This window comes from Centruroides vittatus, unplaced genomic scaffold (genome assembly GCF_030686945.1).
Source record: "Centruroides vittatus isolate TY-2023 unplaced genomic scaffold, ASM3068694v2 contig_1057, whole genome shotgun sequence".
In the NCBI taxonomy this organism is placed as follows: Eukaryota; Metazoa; Arthropoda; class Arachnida; order Scorpiones; family Buthidae; genus Centruroides; species Centruroides vittatus.
This window is the reverse complement of record NW_027120684.1, coordinates 2,056,532-2,077,154: the sequence shown is the minus strand read 5'-3', so window position 1 is coordinate 2,077,154 and position 20,623 is coordinate 2,056,532. Positions and strand designations below refer to the sequence as shown.

The 20,623-nt window shown below is 29.0% G+C and overlaps 2 protein-coding genes across 2 annotated transcripts in view; one reads left to right on the top strand and one right to left on the bottom strand.

Annotated features, from left to right (window-relative positions):
- Nucleotides 1–68: 68 nt before the first annotated feature.
- On the top strand, nucleotides 69–19,605 carry LOC136972715 (doublecortin domain-containing protein 2-like). Its single transcript, XM_067267326.1, has 8 exons — nucleotides 69–613; nucleotides 9,284–9,338; nucleotides 9,421–9,500; nucleotides 9,593–9,724; nucleotides 14,466–14,609; nucleotides 15,237–15,562; nucleotides 17,338–17,462; nucleotides 18,937–19,605. Exons 1-8 carry the CDS (start codon nucleotides 267–269, stop codon nucleotides 19,108–19,110), a joined length of 1,383 nt encoding a protein of 460 aa, XP_067123427.1. The 5' UTR covers nucleotides 69–266; the 3' UTR covers nucleotides 19,111–19,605.
- The window catches only part of LOC136972756 (protein Mpv17-like), a 35,815-nt gene continuing 27,929 nt past the window's right edge, over nucleotides 12,738–20,623 (bottom strand). The window contains exon 8 of the transcript XR_010880385.1: nucleotides 12,738–12,964. The gene's annotated coding sequence lies outside the window, so the exon portion shown is untranslated. The remainder of the gene's footprint in view (nucleotides 12,965–20,623) is intronic.

The following is a 20,623-nucleotide window of genomic DNA, read 5'->3' as shown; positions in this document are numbered from 1 at the left end:
TTAATTAACGAGTATATCTTCCAGAATAGTTTATAAAAATTTCGTTAATTTTAATTTTTTTAATTAAAATATTAATTAATATAGGCCTATAAAATCGTACGGTTATTCGAAATAATTTTGTTCGCGGTGGTTGTTGATCTAGTAACACCCGTCTCCTAGCAACAATCGTCAAAGCAGTTAAAAGAGTTCGATTCGGACAAACGAGAGGATATTTGAACTGCTTCAAATGAAGCTTAATATGTTTTGTACAAGTAATGTAAGTTCACATGGCTACGAAGAAAGACTCGAAGCATCCGTCTGACTCCAACGAAAGTCTCGATCAACCTTCGACTAGCAACATACAGACTAATATAACGGAAGCCAAATGGATCAAAGTTTATCTTAACGGAGACGAATACTTCCCAGGAATTAAATGTGTCATTAACAATAAGCATCATCGCAATTTCGACGTCTTCCTCAATTATATAACTCAACGTTTGCAACCGAGTTTCGGAGCCGTTCGTAACATTTACAGTCCCGTTAGTGGTCATCGAGTGACCAATTTGAGGGATCTCCTCCCGAATCACGGATATGTGGCCGCTGGAGGCGAGAGGTTTAAGAGGATCGAAGCGGGGTGAGTCTTACTTTTATTTTTCTATCTGCAAGAAAAATACGAAATTTTATTTAATTCTTTTATCTTAATTCGATTTTAAAAAACACTTCTACGAAACTCTCTATGTTCTAAAATTGCTGAATTACGATAAATTTTTAAAAATTTGGAGACAAGTGACAAAAGGTCCCATTCCAGATTTTGAATTAGATCTAATAGGTGGATGTGCCTCCTTTATCTAGTGATAAAGTTTAATAAAAACGAAAAAATAATATCTACGTTAGTTTTATAAATTGTTTCCTCTTAATAATTAATAATTTTTTTTTCAAAAATCATCACATTTTTACTAATTTTGAGCTCCTTTCGTATGAATACCGAAGAACTGAGTGGAAGTAGGTCAGCACTCGAATTGCTTTGCTTGTGAGTAGGTCAAAAAGTTTACCTCTACAATTAAAACTACTCTACTGATTAATAACGTAGGTTTTGAGTGAAATGTTTGTGGATTTAAAAAATATTACCAGTGTAATGCTAATAAATAAATATACATAACGTTATTTATGATAAACAAGCTCTAATCAAGACAAATTGAAAACATATTTTCAGTTCGTTTCTCTGAAAATTTACAGTTTTCATATTTAAGAATAACATAAACCTATTCTAATTCTTTTTTTTTTTAAAAAAAAGTTTGAATATGTTCTTTAATATTGTAGTATCGTAATCCAATGGATTGCCTGAAACTTAATTACAGTAATAGCAAATACATTAACGAGATCTTGCTACCAATGTCGAAATTTTTCTATATCAAAGCATTTTTGATGAATTATCATGCGATATACCCTATATATATATAACTTAACTGTCAATAAGTTGTATATATACTTTGCATTAAGTACCCACTTTCTAAAGGAGAAAATGCATTTCTTTTGAATTTAGCGTCACAGTAAAAGTTATTTTTAAATCCATTTTATTAAGATGTGACAAAGTGAGATTCTATTTCTTTAAGAAACTTGTAATTAATTGCTTATTAATATTTTAAAAAATTGATAAAATTATTCCATTGACATACGTCTTTTAACCGGACATTATTTCAGTATGAGATGCATTTCTTTGCATAATTTTTCCTATCATTATTTCATTCTTTCCATATAATACATCCATATAAACCTTGTTCATTGAATCTTCTATGCATTATTAGTATTAGACTCAGATAGAAGGAAAATTTATTATTGGCCGAAAAAGATAACTCTAATTTGTGTGAATATACTGTATTTCACCTGTAATTTAGCTATTTTTAAAAGTCACCATTCGGTTTGTCACTTAGCTTTTAAAACGAGTTCCGCCCATCTATGAAGTCAAATGGAAGTGAAGAAACATAAAAATACACTAAATTTAACGACGTAATTGTTTAGCTAATACATTGTGTAGAGACAGAGCTACAATTAATACGATTGATGATTTATTGACGTTTCTTTAATACGTATAACAACAATATAGGCCTACATATAACTTTACATATATATAAGCTATAGTATAAACACAAGAGAGATGTTACTTGTATTTTAATATTTTATAATTTTTCGGATACAATTTTAAATTGTCCAACCCATCATAGACTTATTATTACTTTTTTAATAGTAGAGGTTTAGCTAAAGAAAGAAGTTTTCTGCCCACGTCTTGAATGGGAAGATGGACTACAGGGCATTTTCTCGTGTTCTGAAACTACAATCATTTTATTAAATCTATTTATTTGTGGAAACATAATACATTTGGCGTACAAAAGTAAAATTTCTTAATTTATTACATTTTTATAGTAATAAAAACAGTTGTAAGTAATCTGCAAATGGTTATTTTTAATCCTTTAAATCAACATTTTATCGTTTTTTTAATCATTTCCTTAACTTTATATATATATGCAACTGAATAATAAGGGAAAATTTATGTTCTAAATATATTTGCAAATATCAAATAAAAGAATTTTGTCTGCATACAAAGTTTTGTTATACAGTAGTAAAATGGCGGCATAAATATTTACAGGATTTCATAATAATTATTTATTTATTAGAGAAACAAATATACAGTTCTTTATAAACAAAATATTATTTCATTTAAATAAAACAATACTCGAATAGTTATTAATAATACATTGAAAAAGATATTTGTATTTCCAATGTATTTAAAAAACATATTGACGTTTTGAATTTAACGAAGATATTATTCATCGTAGCATTTATATTTAATTTATTTTATAAAATTTGTAGTATATTTAACACGCTTAAAATAGGTATTTTATATTTAAAAATTATAAAATAAATAAGCCTTTGAATATATTAAATATTCACGCTGTAAAATGAAACCGATAAAAATAAAATTATTCTGATTGTACAGCTGATATTTTGGGTTAAAATAAAACAAAATCCATAATTCTTCGAAATGGCAATAGTAAAGAGAGAGGGCGAGAGAATTTATAATATGTTTTCTTTGGAACACAACTTGAAGTATTGTTAAAATGTTAGAATATAACTATATTCAGGGCCGTATGGGGTCCTTACAAGCCCGTTGCCGACTCATTTTATCATTAATTAATTACATTTTTCGAACAAATGAAATGTTTCTTTGTTAATAAAAAGTGAGAAAAATAATGTTATTTTTATAGGGATAAAACCCACAAAGGGCCTATAAGTATTTTCTGGGCCCGAGTAAAAATCTCCAACTACTCCGACTCCCCATTATACGCTATTTAAGTAAATAAGATGCAGTTTTATGTATTTTAAGCTTTTTTTAATGCATTTTTGTGATAAATTATCATCTCTGATACAATATTATCGAACAGGATTTCTTAATAATGATGCGAAAAGCTATTCGGATTATGTAATCAGAAATAAATTTAATCCATAACCGTCTTTCAAATTCGGCGAAATATAGTTGAAAAGAAATTAAGAAGTATTGATTTTAATTTTTTTAAAACCTAATTCGGATTGTTTTATGTAGGATACTGTTTTTAGTTCTTGGCTTGTTATTTAATCTCTAAGGAGTTTGATTCAGAACAGTATTATTTATAGAATATTTTGATTGATTAACAAGTAATTTAGGATAGTATGAATTAGTAAACAGATTTTCTAAAATAAATTCTGGCGTGTTATAAGAAGTCTTTAAGTATAATAATAATAAGAAGAAACATCACCAAGAACTTGTAGATTTAGATTAAATCTGTAAATTAATCACAAGATTGATTCTTAACATTACTTCACATTTTTGTTTAATGTTATTTCCAATTAGTACTTTTTTAGAGTACATTCGCTAAAGGAATCTTTAGATGATTTAACCGAAGTTTCTTCAGGGGATTTCTAAAAGTTTCAGGATTTAAGCCACTTGAAATTTTTCCCACTTTTATATTTGAAGAGACTTACAAGTTACTAGCATAAAATATCAGGTAAACGTTGTCAATCTTAATATTGTTCTTAGTGTTTGCGAAAAAGTATTTAATTATTAGTTTTATCTAAAAGTAACGCGTAAGAAAAACACCGAAAATAAAAAAAAACTATCATTATTTGAATTACAGTAGAATCCCGTTAACCGAAGTTCCGCATTATCCGAGACGATCCTGTGGGTGATCCTTTCACATCTCAGGTTCCTGGGGTCTCAAAACCGTGTGTCATGTATGATCTTCACCATGAGTCCATGATCTCTACTTTTTTGCTGTGAAGTAGAAAGTCTAAAAATTATAAAAGAAGACATTTTATGTACTGTACAACTCATAAGCTGATCAAATTTTCTCCTACACATCTTTGGCATTTTTATTCCCACGCAAATGCCCATAGTCGGTGACGCTTCTGGGGAGTTTTGCAATATCGATACTGAGAGTTGCAGAACAAAAGAACAATACATGCGCGATTTTAATATACAAGATCCATTCATAACCCAAATTGCATATTTAGTAAGCAGTGACATCACTCTGCCCTAAACTTCCTCCCCCTCCCTTGTCACGAATTGTCACATTTCTTAAACTCCCCTCCCCTCTTGGGGCGTGACATCATTAATGGTCGACCCCTTTATGATAATTAAGACAATTGCATCGAAATCGATAAAACAACCAACGAATTAGTCTAAAAACACTGATAGAAAAGATATTAAAACCGTTAAAATATTTTACACTAATTATTTCACAAAGTTTACGGTGTATTATAAATTAAAAATGGGATTGATTTGGAATTAAAATAAGATTAATAAATATTGTTTATTTGTCAAACAATTTTAAACAACTTTCAGAAAATAGAAAATTTATACCGTTTTAGCTGATAAATTCCAATTATTTTTACTTTAATACTCGAATGCTCATTACAAACAAACGGTGAATTAACAATACAAATAGTTTTGCATTGATTCCTACCAAAGTTTTGTTGGCATTTGCTCATTCCACTTCAAACAACTCTTTTGAATTGTTTGAAGTAGAATGAGCTGGAGTGAAATGTTTCCATCTGAAACCAATCATAATGGTTACTATTACTTTGAATGGATCTATTGTAATTCGCTTACTAGGGTTATATGTTACCGATCTTCTATATTCAACAATATTTATGGTTCTTTATTTTCTTGTATTGATCGGAAATATATTTATAATGACCCTTTGTTACAGTGACCTGTATTTATTGAACTGTTTTATTAACTCTGTATAAACACAGTGAAAAAGTAACTATAACAACGTCCTTGTCACGATAGTACATTAATTTTTGAACTTATTGTTTGCATGATCATACTAACAATGAACAATTTTAGGGTGTCTGTGGAATGCAGGTTATAAATAAGATATTCTCGTAAAATATCAGCAAAAATGTTAAAATTATAACCTACGTGGGAGTTTTCAATACTCTTTCGATACAATTCGATTAGTATCTAATGTTTTTTTCAATAAATGATTAAGCGAGTGGTAGTTTGTATTGCAATAACACCCAAATAATCGATGACTTTTAGTTGTTTGAATATTGACATTCATCAATAAAATTTCTTTAAAATATAGGCTTATATGATAGATGACGAATGTTATTTTTAAAATAAATTACAGATAATTTGACAGCATATTTATATAAAAGAAGATACAAATGTGATTTAAACGTTCCTTGTTTTCGAGACCAAGTTTTGGTTCACATATCACAAGTTGCATGGGACAATGGACAAATATCGTTCATTAGTTTATTTTATATTTGCGGAATAGGCTAGAAGTTATGATTTTCTGCTGTTTGTAAATAATGGAATTTGAAGCCCCCTGGGGATTAAGAAAAGGGCAACACAAACGAAAACGGGGCACGTCCCCCAAGTGTTCCCTCAATGTACGGACACCCCTGTTTTTCCCTCCTATTTACGAGCCAAAAGTAGAATTAGAAGCATAAAATAAAAAATAAAAAAAATATACTGGTATATATTTTTCCATTCCCATTTAATTATCTTATAAAATTATTTATATATCATAAAAGATGAAAATTTTTAGGTAAATTACATTCTCAAAGCTGTAATCTGGATTTATAATAATTATATGGCGGGAAAAAAAAATACAGAATTTAAAATATTTATGAACTTAATATGTGTTCTGCCAAACCCACAATAGTTCCGATGCACAGGAGCGGTATTTTGACGCGGGATGCAGCGTCGGTAGGAGCATACATGGTAAAATAGAGCAATGCAGCACGAAAAATAAGCTGAAACAATCCTATTAATTACATTTTGCTGTTTCCTCTTCCTCTTTTAGTTTGTTGCAATTAGATTCCGACCTCGGTTTTGCTTTTCTCATTGTTTTTCCATTGACTGTTTTTAAGACCAGATTATGATATCGAAGCATTAATAAATAGTCATAAATAACTCAAAACCAATAGAAGGATAGTGAAAAAAAATTAATTTGTTAAATTAATCTAAAAACAATTGATATTAAAAAAAACATTGCGCTGAGTAAAAATTATGGCACCCGAAACGAAAATCAAATTTTTTCTTGGGAGCTTCTCTTTGCTAAAGACGGCTTTTCAAAATATAATAATTTGGGAATTTTTTCCACATTGTCAAATTTAAGAACGTTATATTGACATTTCTTGATTTGGATAAAACGAATTCGGATAAATCGACTACATCAGCAACAAGATGGCTTCATAATAATCCATTGCAAGATATAAATTTAAGTGTTTGTCTGGCGACGATTATCCATAACGTATTCGGGAATAAATAATTCTAATGAAATCTTAATCAAAATTCAGTTGAGGTGGAATTCCTATTTTTTCAATATTTTAATGATATAGGCTTACTTATATATCATTGAAATAATACATTGACAAAAAATTCAACAAAGTTTATTGTTTATAAATTCTAAGTTGGTTTACTTAAATTCTAAGTTGAATTAAATATCATATTATCCAAATATAAAAACTATTATTACGGAGCTTAAGCCTCCCTATTGACTTAAAAATAAATACATTTTAATTTATTTGTTCAAACTACAAAACGTTGATTTTAAAAACATTTATGATGACAAGTATGGTTTATCGGACTGTCCATTATATAATCGTTTTGTACACATTAATAAAAGGTATTTATAATGATTTAAATACTTTAATTCCTATTAATAAACCTATAAATTCCCACTGTCGTCCGTCCGTCTTTCGCTAATCTCGAGAATAGAGTTAGATAGATGAAATCCGAGACCAGATATGGAAACCTTAAGGGCTGGAGGCCCCATTAACTATAAATTCTGATGAAAATCGGAAGTCACGCTATTTTAATTCAAAACGTTTCCCCGGAAAGGAGTTAATAGGTGAATGGCACGACTCTATTGTTAAAGGAAAAGTATTATGTACAGGTGGCAAGATACTACTAATTTGAGGTGGAGAGCACATATTTTAAATTTTTGGGTTCTTCTGGATCCGCCACTGATCACGGGTGGGAATAAAATAAATATTTTTATTTACTAATACCTTTATCTTACTATTTACTTTAAAATTATTCGTTTTAGTTTTTTGTGAAGATTTAAAATCCTTCTATGTAGTTCATTAAATTTGAAACCATTCACATAAATATGTTGGAGTTGATATTAATCACTTCGAAGTTAACAATTTAACATTTTTTGTCATCTAGGATGGTAAATTCAACAACAGACTTTTTCTTCTTCTCTCTGGCCATCATAGTCCTTGAAGGACCTTGGCCTCATTCAGGATTTTCACCCATTCCTCTCTATCTTGAGCCTTCCTTCTCCAGCAGCTCACACCCATCCTTCTCAAATCAGCCTCCACATCCTCATCCCATCTTTTTCGTGGTCTCCCTCTCCACCTTCTCCCCTCTGGTCTTTCTCTATACACCTGAGACACATTTCTCTCCGGGTCCATTCTTTCCAAATGCTTAATCCATCGAAATCTCCCTCTTTCAACGACAGACAGACAATTTAAATATACATTTTAAAATTTAAATGTATTTTTCAATTCTCTCTCTGTCTTATAATTATTTATTCAAAAATACTGTACATTTAAATGTATTTTTGAATAAATAATTATAATTTATGAAAAAAAATCATACGAAATTCAAAAGACTATTTTTAATAATATATTAACAACAAAGTTTTCAAGGATAAATATCAATTATATACTGTGTTCCTCACAAAATATCAAAGATTTTTTTTTTATATCGATAAACCTTCAAAACATTTAGTACCAAATAAGTCTAATAAAAAACTTCTATTTCCATTTGACATCTACACCAGTAAGAGCTTAATAATTTATTGATAATGCCCATCCTTTAGTAGTAACAAATCTGAAATGCACGCTAGGAACGAGACATTATTTCCTTCGCTTTTTATCACGCATTTATCAAAAATTTATTGTGATACGAGACATTTTCTCTCCAATTTTAATTTAAAAATGAAACACCGAATATCACTTTTCATAATTAAAATTGCTAGGTATAACAATTAAGTCTTACTATATTACTTTATCGTACCGAAATCGCTTTGTATTCAGTTTTTATTGAGTCTGCATTCAACCAGATTTGAAATGTGCTGTCGATTAGAGAAGCCATTAGAAAATTGATTTGTAATAGACAGAAAAGGTTAGAGATGGAGAATATTTTTAATCCACTATTAAATATAAGGGTGTGGCATATTCTACTTCCAGAAAAAATTGTGTTTCTATTTAATAAATGAAACTAGGAGCAGAAAATATTCCATAGAAAATATTTCTATTAAATGGGTTTATATTGTTAGCTAGAAAAAAAAAATTATGACTTTGTAAATTAATTTTAAATATGAAAATTTTAATATTATATTTCATTTAAATTTATTAGAAATTATTTTTTTTTAAATTTTAATGTGTTTTAAATCATATATCATCATGATAGTGACAAAAGCTATAAAATTCATTTTGTACTTGGAAACATCTAAAAATAATTTTCTGAACTGAAACTTTTTATTAACAACCTTGAAGTATAAATAATTTAAATATAAATCATAAATCAATAGCTTTTTTTCTTTTAATGCAAAAGAAATTATATTGAATTTATATAATTTTAATGGAACATTATATAATTGATTTTTAGTACTTAATAGAATACATTTTCTGTAGCAATTACTTAAAATTTTTGAATTAAGAATGTGTATTGTAAATTCTTACAAATTGTAAAATTAGATTTTAAAAATATAAAACAAATTAATTACATTTTATTTTAATATAGTTATGCACAAAATAAGAATACCAAAAAGGTGATTACTCGTAAACCAGCTTCAAAGGTAAGTTCTTTTTGAAGATTTATTTTTAAATAAATAATTATTTTAATATATTCTTACACTGTTATAAACTTTATCTTATTAGATTAGGCCCACGTATCGTAATCATCTTAAATCTTCATTAAATAACCGTAGATCATCAGTAGCAGAAGTTACCGTAATATTGTAAGTATCCTATCGATAAATACGATGTATTTATTAATCTGTAAATATACTAAATTTGAATTGAATTGTAATTAAATTTATTAATGTTATAGCGTATTTAAAAATGGAGATGATGTTATGCCACCTTCAAAATTTGTATTTAGAAAACGCGATTTGATGAATTGGGAGAAAATTCTAGAGACGATAGGGAAAAAAGTTCAGTTATTAACAGGATACGTAAAAAAGTAAGTTTATAATTCTTAGAATTGTTTTAGTTTACCGAATAATATTGAATACGGCCCGCATCTGCCGGGCCGGATTTAACAATCACAGGCCCGTGAGCACAAATACGGTGGGAGGCCCCCTTTAAGAGAAGGCAAATTTAGAAAATTTACACAAAATACTGTACTTTCAACTAGATTTCAACTAGGAAGTTGTAAATTTCATTTTAAAATAAGGTTATTGTAAACACACATAATATTTTATTGTGTAAAACTAATTATTTTAATTTATTTGAAAAATACCTATGTAAAATTTCTTCCCGAAATTTTCCGATATGTTTCATAGGATTTTTCCCGGGTTTGGTTTTCTCTGCCTGTGGCTCTCATGATTAGGCTCACACTAGGCTGCCGCGGTAATAGAAAAAAAAAAAAAAAAAAATTATGTTTAAACATAGTTTTGTGGGGCCCTATTTTGTGGGAGCCCTGGACACCGGCCCCAAATGCCCTTATGTAAATTCGGCTCTGCGCATCTGATATACATGTATTTGACTGGCCGTTTGCTGCGTTTGAATTGATACTTAAACAATTTCTTGTCGTTTTTCTTGACTAAAAACTTCATGTTATTTTTCTATTTTAACCCTTTGTTTGGAATTCATCAAACTAAAATTAGATTAAAATCTAAAAACACGTGTGAAATTTTAGTATGATCATTTAAAAAACCGTATGAAAATCCATCATTTATAGGAGTAAGGTTATTACAGTTACGTTATGATTATAAACTCTCGTAAATTAGACCGAAAGCATAATTACGAGATTATATATAGAATTCATTATAGTATCACAAAAAGTATTAAAGCGATGTTTATTCATTCGCTGGTTCATTGTATTCTGAGAAAAGACACAACAGTATCAATGTTAATGAGATAGTAGCGTGTACTCATTCATATGAATACTTCGATAATTGAAAATATGGTGGCCCTTTTGTTTCTTTTTTTCCCAAAATTATATCAACATCCTACTAATGTAAATTAGAATTTTAATTGATCTATGTTAAAAAATTAATTTTTTATTAAATATGCAGAAAGCTATTATCGTTGTTTAGCAGTTATGTTACGGCAGTATTGTTATTTCTTATTCATATACCTGTATGTATTATATAAGAAAAACCCGTCTAAAAATGAATATTCGTTTTTTTACACATGTAATGTTAATGGTAATGTGTTATTTATAGACAGGATATAATGCAATGATAATCGCAATTACTCAATATCTTCGGTCCATTGCGTATTCCATTCTAGAAAATGATTCCAAAAGAGTTTGGTCATAAAAAATGTAGTACTTACACAAAAAGTTATGGATATTCGAACGCGAAAAAATAGCGTTGTAGCTATAATCGGTTAATGTTACCTACGGTTCCAAGATGGCGGCTCGTCTGATTCCAGCAAGGAAACCGTGGGGACGCACATTCTAACCTAACCTATTCTAATAAATTACCATAATTATTATCAACAAAATTATTAGAATATGTTAGGTTAGGTTAGGTTAGAACGTGCGTCCCCACTGTTTCCTTACTGGAATCAGACGAGCCGTCATCTTGGAACCATAGGTAACATTAACCCTATAGTCATTTTAATAGAAAGAGTATTTGCATATAAAAGCGATAGATAAAGAGCGCATCTACGTAAAAGATCGTACTTCATTTGAGTGCAAATCATTGTGCTGTTATTGACCTGGAGTGATATTTTTCTGAGTCAATTGTAGTCTACGTCTGTCAGATAATACAAATATGACCGACAAAGGAGCTACTGAGGTGACACCTTGGTGGAGTTTGTTCTAAAATTACAATGTTTGTGCAGATTATAAGATTATTAACTTAGCAGGAACTTTTAATTATACATTTTTTAACAAAGAAAATTTCAAAAGATATATCGCAATATTATACTCTACTCAGGGGCGTAGCAATCGAAAATGGCACCTAGGGCACGCATCAAAGTTGCGCCCCTTCGTAAATTATTTTAATATAAAAAAACAGATGCACTAAATAAAACAGTCCGTTTGACCAATTCCCCTTTTCCCGCCAAAACTCTAACCTTTTATACGGATTGAAGTTAAGTTTGATTAACCAATCAGCGCTACCTAGCTCTGTCGTAGGTCCGGCTATGGTCCGATGATTCGTGGCCAATCAGCGATCGTGGATTCAAAACTACTGGTCGTTTTCCAACCGACTTCTGCAGCATCGACTAATTTGAAATAAAATAAAAAGAAACAAGAAAAGGCGGGAATCGTACGTCCAGACGATTCTATCCCGACACTGACAATTAGATAACAAATCAAGTAGCTTCAATAACTCTCGCTCGCTCGGGATTATTTAAATCAGAATCACAAATCACATGTAAACAAAATAAACAACTGCGCGAGAAGTGTCGAATTCGAACGAGCAAGTGCACCGCCTGCGCGCACCACTCATTTCCTCTCGCTCATTCGCGAAGCGCGTGAGTCGCGGACGAGATTGTTTGATATGAATTGATTTATTTTGATTTTTAAATTTAATAATTGGCGATTCTACGCGCCCCCTTTGAAAGGTGCCCGGGGCACGTGCCCTACTTGCCCCACCCTCGCTACGCCACTGACCCTACTATATGATCAATAAAGGCTTTATATAACAACAGGCGTTTTATTAATGAGTTCTTTTTAATCTAAAAAGAACTCATTAATAATGTAGAATCGAATGAGACCTCCATTATTTATTACTCAAAAGACAGAAGTTATGGTTACAATTTTCATATAGAAATTAGGCCTACTTACATAAAAATAACAAAAAACAATTAGTTTTTAACACTGATTTTACGTTACTTGTTTCTGCGTCCTCAATTGCTTATTCAGGAGAATAAAACAAGCGATAACTTAAGTTTATTTTAATTTTTAATACCATGTGTTTTAAGCAAAATCGGTAAAATTTAAACTGCGTTAAAGATTATATTTACTAATAAAACTTTTACTATATTTGTGCCGTATGCTATTAATACCGGACACAGCGTAATTGTCTAGATTTTTATTTTTTTGGGGGAAAAAACAGGTTAGATTTTTTTAATGTTCTATATCATACGATAACCAACATATTGGAGTACGAATTGATATTAAAAGATCCAAGTTTTCTCTAACGAGCTTCGTAATACAGACCAAAAAAAGGACTTGTGTCTGCGATTCTCCCAGTCAATACAAGCTATATACTGTATAGTTGATAAAAATATTAAATTCGTGTATCTGAAATATATAATTTCGAGATGTAATAAAAATAAATCAATACATTTTTTATTCCTACGTAAATAATGATATCCACTATAGATATTTTATAGTCTATACTGGTATATACTAAGAATATAAACTAAAATTAAATATAACTCTAAATAGATATAGATCTGTGATAGTAATTTTTTTATCTTATATTATCAAAGTAAAATAAAATTATCATCAAGAAGCAACAAAAGTTTTATTAGTAAAGATAATCTTTAATATAATTTAAAATATATTTAATACAATAATCACAATATTATATTAAGATTGTTATATTAATAAATTAATATAATAATCTTTGAGCTTTATAAAATGCTTAAAATCATATGGCATTAAGTCGAAATTAGCTTAAGTTATAGCTTTTCCATTCTCCTAAATTCAGTTTTTGCTTAGATTATTAATTAAAATATAAATATAAATCATTATTCTTCTACACTTATATTTGTTTTTCGAATAACTTAAAATCCGAAAAACAAACAAAAACATTTTGCATTTTTAATTACTTTTTTATGTAATGATTATTAATAGCTATTAATAATTATATATTATATGTATTATTTGACATTTTCATGCAACTTTAAGGGCAAAGAATCCAATAAGGTAAGTGATTTGTATTTTTATTTAAATTTAAACTTATTAAAATTACATTTAATTTACAAAAATACAGTAGAGCATCGATTATCCGACTCAATTGGGGACTGGAGTTGGTCGGATAACTGAAAAAACGGATAACCGAAAAGTATGAAAAAATACATTATTAGTATAATATATTAGTATATTATTATATCCCACGTAATTAGTATATTAGTATATCGCTATTAACCTACTTCGCGTTGAATTATCATCGATGTTAAGCCTAACAATTTAAAAAAATAATAATAATCGTCGCTATTGTATCGTTAAAAATTATTTCTTTATTTTGCACAAAATAAATACTGGCCTCCCTTTCATGGTCGAGCCAGTGTTACCAGCTAAAACACGCAAAAATTTAACAAAAATAATATTAAAGTAGCCAAGACATAGCTAAATATTGTAGCACCACATCACTAGCCGACATTTGAATTTGCCGACTAGAACGCGGTCGGTTAATCGATGCTCTACTGTACTTACATTTAGCTCTTAAAATTAATTTTCGTAATACCGGTATTTTTTTTTTTAACTCTTTCCGCCCTGTGGACACTAAGAGGGCCTCTCTTAGAAGGCCCATTATGGGTTCGGCCAGGCCCACAATGGGGCGACCGGGTGGTGAGGGAGGGGCCCGACATATCCGAATGGACCACCCCCGAAAAATTCCTGGGGATTTTCGACCCGTTCGGATTCGATCCCGGATCCCCCAGAGCGGTAGGCTGCCACCTTGACCGCTCGGCCATCCAGCCGTCTATACCGGTATTTAATATTAATCGTTTGATGTTAAAAAAATATTTGTAAATAATTATTAATTTGTATATGTTTATAATTTATTTACTTACAGATTATGTACACTAGAAGGTAAAGATATTAAAGGGCCTGAAGAATTGACTAATAAACAGAGTTACGTCGCAATTGGAGTAAATGAACATTTTAAATTTGGAAAATATAATACACAAAAATCGGTTCCTTCACAAAAAACATTAACGTAAGAATTTATTTTGTAAGGCTTTATTTATATCTCTTTATATTTATTTGTTTCTATTTTTTCAATATTTATTCTGCAGAAATAAAATTTGAAAAATTAAATCAAATAAGATATATAAACAATTTCAGACAACGTTATAATCAGCAAAACTTGGCACAATATTTAAATATATCTATGAATTCTGTTCGTTAAGTCTACCAAATATTTAATTTTCTTTATATTTAAAACGTTTTCAGTTCCTTTTGAGCCATCTTCACTACAAACTATTTTATATTAGATAATTCTATTAACAGCATACAGAATAAAACTTTGGCAAAATAGGCTAAAACAAGTTATAAAGAACAAATTCATATTGAACTTAAAACTTTTATTCTGTATGCTGTTAATAAAATTATCTAATATAAAATAGTTTGTAGTGAAGATGGCTCAAAAGGAACTGAAAACGTTTTAAATATAAAGAAAATTAAATATTTGGTAGCCTAAACAAGCAGAATTCATAGATATATTTAACTCCAGATAATTAAATTAATAAATCATTTTACAAAGGATTTGATATAAAAATATTTATGTTATTTAAATATATGTATAAAATAATAAAAATATTCTTTCGATTAATATTTTTTTCAGGTATCAGAACAGAATATTATCCAGTTCCGAAACGCGAACAAAATCCGAAACTGAAACAAAATCTGATCTTGATCTTACAGAAAATGATAACGAAGAGACTGTTGAAGATAATATTTCTACAAATTCCGTCGAAAATAATGATGAAAAAACTGTTTTAAAAGGAACTTTTCAAAATCTTGAACAAATGAATGAGGAGGAGTCTAAAGAAAAGACGAGCAAACTATCAAATGGTATTGAGGGATATTTTTATGGACCGGGTGACGGAATTTTTAAGGCTCAACAACGAAGAATGTTAAGCACTATCACCGAAATAAATTTAGACGAAGGTAAATAAATTCAAGTATAATATTTAAAATAATAACAATAATTTAATTCATTAAAGTTAATGTTTTTTCAATTAAGATGAATTTTTTCAATGCGAAAGTCACAATTAAATTATTTAAATGAAAATGTTCTCGTTTATCTCTTCGAAATATTAATATAGAAAAAAGATAATTCAATATTATTGATATTTAACTCTAGTTTTCAAGCAAATTCGTTGTTTAAAATATAGTACTAAGTAAGTGTATTCGGAAAAAAACTGTATATGAAATTTGTCAATAATCCTCTGAAGGCCGTACTCACAAAGATCAAGAGTTAGAAGTTAAACAATTACGATTAACTTTACTTTTAGTATATAAAAAATTCGTTAATAAACTTATTCGTGTTAGCATGCTAGAACAGTACTGTACATGCTACGAGTAACGTCAAGACAGTCAAATTTCGTTTTGAGATAAAGAAAACAAGATCTACGGGAGATGTAGGAGATTGGAAATCGATATTGCAAGATAATATATATATATTATTATTATTTATAATATATTGTATTATATTATATATATAGTAAAGTTTATCTGGTTATAACCTATATGAATTCAAAGAACTCTTAACAAATCGTCGTTATGACGTTAAAATATATGGAAATTCCGTACAAAAACGCAAATACGGTAATGAATGAATATATAATATATTTTTTTACAATAATTAATAATTATTTGCTCATGTATCATAATTATATTTCATTCAATCGCTCCTGAAGAGACAAAAATAAACGTAATTTCTAGACAGAACTATTTAACATTTTTTCCTTACTGATTTGTGTACTGTAGTTTATTTATTTATTTGTAATAAGTAAAGTACGTTTTCATTGGTTGATTTTATTTTAGAGAATATAAAACGGTAATTTATATAATATAAATATTTTTATTGCTGTTATTGTTTTAATTAAAATGAAACTCATTTACCATTGCAATGATATATATAGATCTCAATGCATGTTTATGTTGTTGAATCAATACCAGATAAATATTCAAATCATTGCTATTGACACAAATCATGACACAAATAAAACATTTTTTAAAGTTTAATTAAATTATTTTCAACAAAGAACTACTCTATTAGATGTCTTAGTTCCTCAGTTGGATGTATTTTAAATAATATTTTTTTAAAAACGAGTTAAAAGAACAATTTTGTAATTAATTAACAAACATATTTATACATATTTTCTATTTACTACTATTTATTTCTATAAGTAAATAGAAAAGTCTCCCCTCTGTTATATATAACAGAGCTAGGAAAGTAAAATGAAAAATTACTGTAATAGAAAATGACAAAACATCTGATAAATCAGACAAATGATACTATTTGTTACAATATTTATTGGCATATTGATCATTCATTGTAATAATAATAAATCTGTACCCAATAAATAAGTAAAACATATCAAAAGTTGTAAATTTACATAAAGATGATATTGAACTAAATCTTGTAAATACGAACAATTAAAACGAGAAACATGGCCTTCAAAAAACAGATTTTTCATAAATTTATCATTGAAAGAAAATAAGATTGTTTCGATTCACAATATTTTGTTTTTAATATCATTTCGCTATTATTTAATCTGGAAACTATACGTTTGTTTAACAAGTTAAGCATACATTTTAATTAATTATTATTTTATTATTATTATTATTATTTTAATTTAATAATTAATTAAAATGTTAAATGTTTATTTAAAATAACGTTAAGAAAAAAAATTCATGAAATCTTTTAACTTTTTCAGATCAAGGTGGATTATTTCGTGCTAGCGAAAGGTCAGAAATAACGAATGGAGCTAAAGAAATTCAAGATAGCGCTGATACTTTAGTGGATTTTCCGGAAGATGAAGCGCAAGCCGAAGAAATTGATGTAAGTTTCGTACATTAAATTATAAAATGACTGTCATTAAAATATAATATTCAAAAGATGACTTTCACTAATATTAGTAAAATTTAAAACGAAGTACGTTTTCATCTTCAGTCTAATGAATAGTTTAGTCTTGATAGATCAAATTGTAGACAAATTTCTACCTTTGTCTGTCTGTCCTTCCTTAATCTCGGGAACGAAGTTAGATAGACAAAAGTCGAGACCAGATATGGAAAACTTAAGGACAGGAGCCCCGATTAACTATATACAAACTTCCAGTACAAACCAGAAGTCACATTATTTCAATTCAAAAAATTCCCCCATCCCCGAAAGGAGTTAGATAGATAACAGGCACGACTCTAAAGGAAAAGTATGATGTACAGGGGCAAGACACTACTAATTTGAGGTGAAGAACACGCATTTGAAATTAAAAAAATTTTAAAAAACAGCGATTAAAAATTGTAGCTCGGCATTGTGACCATGTCACAATATATAATTACTATTTGCAAGTTTCTAGCGGCGGTTATCATGGAAATAATCCCATATGGCATCTCTAGCCGCTGCAGTTAGTCACACCACTGAGGAAAATTCCGGAGGAACACATACGGCAATTCATATTTTGTTTTTTTTTACGATTGTCACGCTCGTTTAAATACTATATTTTAAATTGTTTATTAAGTTATATTTTCCTCACACTAGAAAGCGGGGACAGTCTAATTGGCCAATGTATTAGCGTTTCTAATTGACACCTTTGCATAGCCGAAAATACTACCGATTTCAATAAAGTTCTATATCTCTGTCACTTAACGTTCGCCGTTATCGAGTCTCGACTGAATTATATTAAAAAATTTTCAGTTATATTTGTTTCAAATTCATAAAAATAATTTTTAAATGAAAAATTAGTAGGCCTATTATATAATAAAGATGAAGGTTTGGTGTTTTAAATACTGCGTTTTTCGAATTTATAAATTGGTTTGCAAAAACTTTAAACTTCATCTTACCGGATACACTTGTTAACTCGATACAGATGGAAATTATATTATCAAAACATAAATACAATCCGAAACTCTTTAGTTCTTTCCATTTTAAATCGTCACATCAGCTGTTAAAACAGTGACCTAGATAAGAAAAGAATTACATTTGTTTCCCCTCCCTTACGCTATGTTTATACGACAAATGTTAAACTCGATTAAGTCTTAGATCCCGATTTAACTTTTCTCATTTGAACAGAACTGCGTTAACTAGGATTAGATCAATATTGTACGAATTAGGTTATTTTAACACCATTTCTGCAACTGACTGAGACGTCGTGTCATTAACCTTCTTAAATACAGAATAAAGACAGTTAAAAATTGCTGGTATTAACATTAATTGCAATAGTTAAAATATTCTTTATCGATTTAATGTTGATTTTTCATTTAGTGTTAAAGTATTTAAATGATATAAAGAAAATCTAACAAAATTGATTTCATTAAAGGACGAGATTACGCCAGAAATGGAACGAGCAATGCAAGACCTGGACTTGGAAGATTCTCAACAAATTGTAGCATTTGTCCCTTCATTGCCAAATAAAACTTCTGTAACTCCTACGAAACAGATAATGAGAACAAATACGGAATTGCATTCCCGTCTCCAAAATACTTTTGTATAGATCAACCACATAAATTATTCAAGCCTATCATTTCCTGCAACCAATGATTCGTACTATTCATTGAGGAGATATTAAGTGTTCGCGTATATTTTCTTCATTGTTATTTATAAATATAGCGCTTTCCACAGATTCTTATATTGTATAGCAGGATAAAAATGTCCTACTACACAATCTGAACAACGAATTGGCTGAATGATACCAAAATGTAATTGGCATCATTCGATGGACCTTATTTAACAAATTTTCATTCTTTCAAACATTTATTTAGTTATTATATTCTATATTTTATCGTTAATAAATCAAAATTTTTTTATTTTGGATATGTAAAAATTTGTATACGAAATTTGTGCTGTATTTTGCTCAATACAACTAAATATTAATTTCTTATTTGCCTGTTATTTAGAAAAATTACAGTAATTTTGTTTTATTATTATTATTCAATATTAAAAAAATACTTTAAGCCAAAGAAAAATATTTTTATGTGCGAATAAATATATTTTTTATAAAATGCATTATTTTGTTCATTAATGAATTGAATTCTATTATTTTATTAAAAATAATCTGATTTTAAAACGAATTTAAATATATTATATATTAATGACATATCTGATACAAAACAACTTTAAAGTAATTAACTGAAAGCATATTTTGAAACAAAATTAAAATATCTATATAAGAAAAGGATTAATTGGTTTGAAAATTTATAATTTTATATTATTTACTTATTTACAGATAGATAAATATGTCTGACACAGAGCTATAGAGATAGATATGATCTGCATGCAGCATCTGTACTGTACTTAAAACTGAAATCACGTTTCTGATACGTGCAGAATGTTTAAAACTTTTCCTTTTTGGCAATGTTTCTAATGACATAGTACAATAACATCCATTGTTAATATATTTTACGTATTAATTTCAAATAATAATTTTATCTTGGTTAATGTTACCCTAGGTATACAAAATGGCGGCTCGTCTCCGATTCCAGCAATCAGAAGACAGGGAACAGTGGAGACGCACGTTCTAACCTAACCTAACCTATTCTAATAATTTGATTGCTAATAAATTATGGTAATTTATTAGAATAGGTTAGGTTAGGTTAGAACGTGCGTCCCCACCGTTCCCTGTCTTCTGATTGCTGGAATCGGTGACGAGCCGCCATTTTGTATACCTAGGGTAACATTAACCTTTATCTTTTACATTTATCAATACTTTGTCGTGAAATGACAAGTTTTTTTGGTTAAAATCTTTTAGAAAATGAGCTGTATTATATGTAATACTCTGGGCATCAGTACATAATGTAAGGAAGTACAGTACAGTGCGGTCGGTGTTTGTCGTCGCCGCCCGATACCTAATTCGCCAAGAAACCGAACATAGGAAAGGTCTGAGGGTATAAACCACGTTTGTAGGTGCCCTTGGATTTAGACTCCAAACATCTTTACAAATTTTCCCGTTTATTGTCACAAAAAAAATGTTGCTTACATAGTTAATTCTTGAAGTCCTGCTGATCGCC

What these genes read in the sequence shown, in the direction of transcription:
- LOC136972715 (XM_067267326.1), top strand. Translation starts at nt 267, where the DNA reads ATGGCTACGAAGAAAGACTCGAAGCATCCGTCTGACTCCAACGAAAGT. An exon ending in CGAAATAAATTTAGACGAAG is followed by an intron (nt 15,563 to 17,337) that starts GTAAATAAATTC and finishes TAACTTTTTCAG; the next exon opens with ATCAAGGTGGATTATTTCGT. An exon ending in CGCAAGCCGAAGAAATTGAT is followed by an intron (nt 17,463 to 18,936) that starts GTAAGTTTCGTA and finishes ATTTCATTAAAG; the next exon opens with GACGAGATTACGCCAGAAAT.